Source organism: Hemiscyllium ocellatum, chromosome 48 (assembly GCF_020745735.1).
Source record: "Hemiscyllium ocellatum isolate sHemOce1 chromosome 48, sHemOce1.pat.X.cur, whole genome shotgun sequence".
NCBI classification, from domain to species: Eukaryota; Metazoa; Chordata; class Chondrichthyes; order Orectolobiformes; family Hemiscylliidae; genus Hemiscyllium; species Hemiscyllium ocellatum.
The window spans coordinates 18,483,721-18,490,846 of record NC_083448.1 but is presented as its reverse complement, the minus strand read 5'-3'; the positions used below and the strand labels follow the sequence as shown (position 1 = coordinate 18,490,846).

Here is a 7,126-nt window from a genome sequence, read left to right as displayed (position 1 = left end):
AAACATTCTGTCTGCCATGAAAGAACAGCTTCAAACTTTTTCTTGTTGTTGTTGTTGTAGCGCGCAGTTTTCAGGAAAGAAATGTTCGCGTGTATTGGCATGCTTTAACATGAATGACTGGGAGTGCTCAGTCAAGGTGCAGAAGTGCTCCACTCTCATTTCCCTCAAGAAAACTGAAAGGCGGGGAGAAAGGGCTGGTGGGTGGGGGAATTAAACACAAGTTCGGCGTGTTGCAGGTAGCTGCGATGATGCGGATGGAGTGTGCACTCCCAGCCGTGGTGTCCTTGCACAAGGGCAGTGCACCCACACACACACACACAGAGACACGCAGTGGTCAACCCAGAGGGACACGGATGGAGAGGAGGCGGCAGGGTGTCTGCTAGCTCCTTTCACAGCCCAACATGACCAGGCGGACTGTGACTGTCCTTTCCTCCATGTGTGTGTGTGTGGGTGATGCTGATGGTGAATTGTCCCTTCGGATGGTTGACCTGCAACGCTTTTGTTCCCCTGATCACTGACAGTATCCCGAGGAAAGTGAGTGGGGTGGGGGAGGAAACATTGAGCAAATTGTGCAAACTGGGAGGAGGAGGGGGGGTCCCAGGCAGTTTATCTTTTTCCTTTGAAAAGAGGCGAAATGGCCGGAGTCTTGCCTTTGCTCCAGTGGGCAGTACATTTTACAAAGAGGTCACTGTGCTCCCAGCTGCCCCAAACCTGTCTGGGTGAGCACAGGTAACTGTCCAAAGTGCTAGCTTCCTCTCGGTGAGATCGGGCTGGGGGAGGGGGCTTTGGGGTGGGGTGGGGAGGGGGTGATGTTTGTTTGGTCCTCCTGGTCCACGAATATCCAGCGGTCAAACTGAGAGCCGTGCACTCCACTCCCCTGACTCCCAGTGCCAGCCCAGAGGCCAGTGGGTCACACATCCTGTGCAGTGGGGAAGGGGAGAGAGGGAGCAAGGGGAGAGTGTGGGGTAGGGAGAGAGTGGGGAAGGGGAAAGAGGGGGAAGGGGAGGGGGGAAGTGGAGAGAGGGGGCAAGGGGAGAGGGGAGGAGAGAGAGGGGGCGAGGGGAGAGGGGCAAGGGGAGAGAGGGGCAAGGGGAGAGAGGGGGAAGGGGAGAGAGGGGGCAAGGGGAGAGGGGAGGAGAGAGAGGGAGCAAGGGGAGAGTGTGGGGTAGGGAGAGAGTGGGGAAGGGGAAAGAGGGGGAAGGGGAGGGGGGAAGTGGAGAGAGGGGGCAAGGGGAGAGGGGAGGAGAGAGAGGGGGCGAGGGGAGAGGGGCAAGGGGAGAGAGGGGCAAGGGGAGAGAGGGGGAAGGGGAGAGAGGGGGAAGGGGAGAGAGGGAGAAATGGGAGAGAGAGAGAAAGGGGAGAGAGGGGCAAGGGGAGAGTGTGGGCAAGGGGAGAGAGGGGGCGAGGGGAGAGTGTGGGCAAGGGGAGAGAGTGGGCAAGGGGAGAGAGGGGGAAGGGGAGAGAGGGGGAAGGGGAGAGAGGGGAAAGGGGAGAGAGGGAGAAATGGGAGAGAGGGGCAAGGGGAGAGTGTGGGCAAGGGGAGAGAGGGGGAAGGGGAGAGTGTGGGGAAGGGGGAGAGTGTGGGGAAGGGGAGAGAGGGGGAAGGGGAGAGTGTGGGGAAGGGGAGAGTGTGGGGAAGGGGAGAGAGGGGAAAGGGGAGAGTGTGGGGAAGGGGAGAGAGGGGGAAGGGGAGAGTGTGGGGAAGGGGAGAGTGTGGGCAAGGGGAGAGAGGGGGAAGGGGGAGAGTGTGGGGAAGGGGAGAGTGTGGGGAAGGGGAGAGAGGGGGAAGGGGAGAGTGTGGGGAAGGGGAGAGTGTGGGGAAGGGGAGAGAGGGGAAAGGGGAGAGTGTGGGGAAGGGGAGAGAGGGGGAAGGGGAGAGTGTGGGGAAGGGGAGAGTGTGGGGAAGGGGAGAGAGGGGGAAGGGGAGAGTGTGGGGAAGGGGGAGAGTGTGGGGAAGGGGAGAGAGGGGGAAGGGGAGAGTGTGGGGAAGGGGGAGAGTGTGGGGAAGGGGAGAGAGGGGAAAGGGGAGAGTGTGGGGAAGGGAAGAGAGGGAAAAAGGTGGGGTGGGGAGAGGGGGAAGGGGTGGGGAAGGGGAGAGGTGGGAGGAAGAGAGGAGGAAGGGGAGAGAGAGGGAAGGGATGGGTTGGATGGGGATGCACAGAGATCTCCCCCGCCCCCAAACCCAGCGCAGTGCCTCGAAGCAGTGCTATGACGGGTCTGTCCTTAGGCACAGCTGGAGACTGGAGTGTGGGGAGGGACAGGAGGGGTAGTGGTTACAGAGCCCCCGACCCCCACCCCCGGTGCTGCTGCTGCTGCTGCTGTTGCTGCCTTCTCCAGCCTCTTCTCCTTTTGTTTCAGGTGGATCTTGGCGTGTCTCTTGCGCTCGTCGCTCCGCGCGAACTTGCGGCCGCAGAAGTCGCAGGAGAAAGGCTTCTCGCCGGTGTGGGTGCGGATGTGGGTGGTCAAGTGGTCACTGCGGCTGAAGCTCCTCATGCAGATCCGGCACTGGAAGGGCTTGTGGCCGGTGTGGATGCGCAAGTGCCGGGTCAGCTCGTCCGAGCGGGAGAAGCGGCGGTCGCAGCCCTCTGCCGGGCACGCGTGGGGTCTCTCGTGGACCGGGGTCTTACTCGGCCGGTTTGGGTACTTCCTGGGCCGGATGGGCTTCAGGCTGAGCGGGGGCGGCGGTCCTGGGTGGGGGCTGTAGCTGCTGGGCAGCTGCTTGGAGTCAGTGTACGCCTTGATGGTGGTGAGCGGGGTGAGAGGTGGAGGGATCCGGATGGGTTCCACAGCCGCTGGGAGGTTGTGCAGCTCCTGGTGGTGGTGGTGGTGGTGAGGGTGGTGGTGGTGGTGGTGCTGCTGGTGCTGCTGGTGGTGGTGGTGGTGCTGCTGGAACAGGTTATAATCCGGGATTACAGAGAACAGGTTACTGCAGCCACCAGCCTCCTTGTTGTGGCAGTCCTGGGCGGAGTACAGATTCACCGAGCTCGTACTGCTGCTACTGCTGTTGCTGCCGCTGCTCACCGGGTTACCCTGGGGGTGGTACACCGCCTCTGGGTACATCTCCCCGCACTGTGGGAACGAGCTGCCCGCCTGCTGCTGCTGCTGACCCTCATACAGCGGCTCCAGCTCTCCCTGAGCCGGCGGCAGCAACGGGCAAGTCCCCGGCCCCTGTGTGTTACTGCCGCCGCCGCCGCCGCCACTGCTGCTCACCGGCGAGTGCGACACCCCGAAAATGCCCGCCAGGTTAATGATGTTCTCCGGGCACCAGTTGGAGCCGCCCAGCGGGCCCCCGGTCGGAGAGTCGAAAGCGAACTTGCCCAAGTAGGTGAGCGCCTGGCCCCGGCTCGGGTGCTGGAAGGTGTGGGGGTAGGAAAGTTCCTGGCTCCCTTTGTCCATCGCCACGTCCATCAGTCCGTCTGAAAAGGGCAACAATAACATCGCACATCAATCCCTCAGCCATGCCGGGTCCTCCTCCCAACAACACACCATGTCGTTCAGCTCTTCAAACCCAACCTCACAATCCCTCGGGACAACGCTCATTCCTGGTGTTTTGCCGGAAACATCGACTCTCCTGCTCCTCGGATGCTGGGCTTTTCCAGCACCACACTAATCTTGGCCCCAATACTCATCCATCTCTGTCTCCTCAAGGTACCACACTGTCTCTGCACACGTGTGTGGTGTGAGGGTGTGTCAGAGTCTGAGAGAGTTATGTGTGTACGCGCGGGTGTATGACTATTTTTTGTATGTGGGAGTATTTGTGATGGTGTGTTTAAATGTGAGGATGCGTGTGTTTATGCTAGTTTTTATGTGGGGTGTGTGTATGTTTATATGTGTTAGAGTAATGTGACAATGTGTATGTTTGTCATAGTGTCAATGTGTGACAGTGTGTGTGTGTTTATGATGGTGTGTGTGGGTATGTCTGTCCACCTGTGTCCAGTGTGTATGTCGATGTGTGTGGGAGTGTGCGTGTCTGTGTGTGTTTATGAAGGTGTGTGTGTGGGAGTGAATGTGTGTGTTTATGATGGTGGGTTTGGGAGTGTGTCTATGTGTGTTTATGATGGTGTGTGTGAGTGTATGTGTGTGTATGTTTATGATGGTGTGTGTGGGAGTGTGTGTGTGTTTATGATGGTGTGTGTGTGTGTATGCGTGTGTGTGTTTATGATGGTGTGTGTGGGAGTGTGCGTGTCTGTGTGTGTTTATGAAGGTGTGTGTGTGTGGGAGTGTGTCTGTGTGTGTTTATGATGGTGTGTGTGTTTATGATGGTGTGTGTGGGAGTGTGTCTGTGTGTGTTTATGATGGTGTGTGTGGGAGTGTGTTTGTGTATGTGTGTTTATGATGGTGTGTGTGTGTCTATGATGGTGTGTGTGTGGGAGTGTGTTTGTGTGTGTGTTTATGATGGTGTGTGTGTGTCTGTGTGTGTCTATGATGGTGTGTGTGGGAGTGTGTTTGTGTGTGTGTTTATGATGGTGTGTGTGTGTATGTGTGTGTGTGTTTATGATGGTGTGTGTGTATGTCTGTGTTTATGATGGTGTGTGTGTGTATATGTGTGTGTGTATGTCTGTCTGTGTGTGTTTATGATGGTGTGTGTGAGTGTGTTTATGATGGTGTGTGTGTATGTGTGTGTGTGTTTATGATGGTGTGTGTGTGAGTGTATGTGTGTGTTTATGATGGTGTGTGTGTATGTGTGTGTGTGTTTAGGAAGGTGTGTGTGTATGTGTGTGTGAGTGTGTGTTTGTGTGTGTTTATGATGGTGCGTGTGTCTGTGTGTGTTTATGATGGTGTGTGTGTATGTGTGTCTGTGTGTGTTTATGATGGTGTGTGGAGGTGTTGCTAACATGTTGCCTATACTCTGCGCAGTTAGTTGAACAGCTGATGGACCGTAATCCAAAAAGGGAACCGAACAAGCCAACAAGGAGACTCTACCGCAACTGTAAGAGCCGGGATCCCAGGCCGCTGGGAAAGTGGGGGGTGGGGGGGGTGACAGGGTCAGGGTCTGTGCCAGCTGGAGAAATCTGCGTTTTATTTTCTCTCTGCACATCCAGCAGGTAAACACATGCCAACGGCACCAAGTGAATAAAGCAACGGCATTTCTCCTTCCATTTGTAACGGAGAGCAGCCCTGGACTTTCTCCACACACACACACACACAGACACACACACACAGAGACACACACAGACACACACACACAGACACACATATATACACACACAGACACACACATACACACACACACACAGCTACACATATATACACACACAGACACATACACACACAGACACACATATACACACACAGAGACACACACACGCACGAACACATACACATAGACACACACACACAGACACACATACACACAGAGCGAGGGGAAAGTCCGAACACATTGTGGACAGCACTTGTCAGTCCCTGGCAGCTCTCCCTCTCTCCCGCGATCTCCACAGTGTGGAACATCACCGTTTTAACCTGGAGGTGAGGTGCGTTAATTCAGCGGTTTCTTCAATCGACCCCTCGCCCCGTCCCTCCCCCGCCTTCATCATTGATTATTGGGACATTGTCAACAACACAAAGCCCTGCACAGCCCACCTCCTGCAAGGCACGGTCAAACAACTCCGTGCACCAAAGTACCACACTCTGTCCCCTGGCTCATCGCAGAGCACGCAGGAAGGAGCCCTCTGACCCTGGCTTCGATACGCACAGAAAACCCGCTGGATATTAACTTTCCCCGCAGCACCGAGCGAGAATACGAGGTCAGCCAGGCCAGGAGCCCCAGGGGGTGGGAATGGGGGGGAATCCAATGTCTTACCTGCACTCATCTGGCCGTACGCGCCACCGGCGTCCGAGTTAAAAATGTTCATGGAAGTTGGCGCGGCGGACACGATTTCATCCTCGGGGTAGATAGTATCCTGCAGGGTGTTTAGCAGACTGCTCATGCTCTTCTCCACTAGCTTCCCGGTCATAGCAGAGCGCAGAGAGCTGGCTGGCTGGCGGTCCCTTTCTCCAGCAAAACAAAAATACAAATCACACCGTCCCAGATCACATCCAGGGATCTATAAACACATGCCCACACCGAGACTGAGCTAGGAAGAGAGAGAGAGATCCCTGCTGCTGTCCTCTCCAGGCTGGGGGAAGGGCTGGGTTGGGTGGGGAGGGGGGGGGGAGAGATGTGCGAGGGAGGCGGACGGGGGTGGCTGTTGCTGTAGTGTGATGTGTTTTTTTTTATATAAATCCAAGAAAAATATCCGCCAAGGCAAATCCTTGCAACATCAACAAGCCCCAGAATCAGCAGGTGGAGCAGGCTGTAGTCACAGAGGGGATGTACAGGGAGACAAACCCATTGTATTTCAGTCTTCTGGTCTCCTGGTGACACACACAGAGGTATAAGGGGGGAGAGAGAGAGAGCTTGCAATACCACACTGACTGGTCTGCCCGTGAATCGCGGTGCCCCGGCCCGCTATATAGGCGGCCGAGGAAAGCACCGTGACGTAGATGCCCTTACATGGACATCGAGCAGGAGCACGGCTCGCTGACGTCGCCGCTTGGAAACGCACTTGCTGTCAGATGCTGGGGCTGACACACACTGAGATACACAGAGAGTGTGTGTGTGAGAGAGAGAGGCACAGGGAGGGGGGGGGGAGCAACCCCTTCTCCAAACCCCCTTCCCCCCCCAGCAAAAAATAATAAAGCACAATCCAGCAGCCCCCCCCCCCCCCCCCCCCGCACAAGGGGTTCAGATGCTATGGGTATGTGTGTGTGACCCAAGGGCAGTCTGACAGAGCCCCTTCCCCACAGCAACCCCCAGCACCCCCCCCATCTCCCCCCCCCCCCCCCCCCCCCAGCTCCCCGGGGAGCGGAAATCTCAGGGATGGGGAAGGCAGTGTGCTGACACTTGGAGCTGGGCTGGCCTCCCCATCTCCGTGTGCACTGGAACTCCATATTCGGGCAAAGGCAAGTGGCGTCACGGCACTCCCCGTCCAAATTTGGCTCATTTTTCCGGCGCGCGTGTATCTTTCCGTCGCCGGAAAATACTGTCTGATCGGAACCCACATCCTTAAAAAGCAGCGACGTAATGGTTACTTGTGGCCTTACTCTCTCTCTCTCTCTCTTCACAATCGCTCGCTCGAATAGGAAA

At 56.7% G+C, this 7,126-nt stretch overlaps 1 protein-coding gene across 1 annotated transcript; it reads right to left on the bottom strand.

Annotated features, from left to right (window-relative positions):
* Nucleotides 1-2,007: 2,007 nt before the first annotated feature.
* Nucleotides 2,008-6,410, bottom strand: egr3 (early growth response 3). The gene is made up of 2 exons (XM_060856450.1): nt 5,801-6,410; nt 2,008-3,416 (listed from the first exon to the last, which is right to left on the bottom strand). Exons 1-2 carry the CDS (start codon nt 5,952-5,954, stop codon nt 2,224-2,226), a joined length of 1,347 nt encoding a protein of 448 aa, XP_060712433.1. The 5' UTR covers nt 5,955-6,410; the 3' UTR covers nt 2,008-2,223.
* Nucleotides 6,411-7,126: the final 716 nt, after the last annotated feature.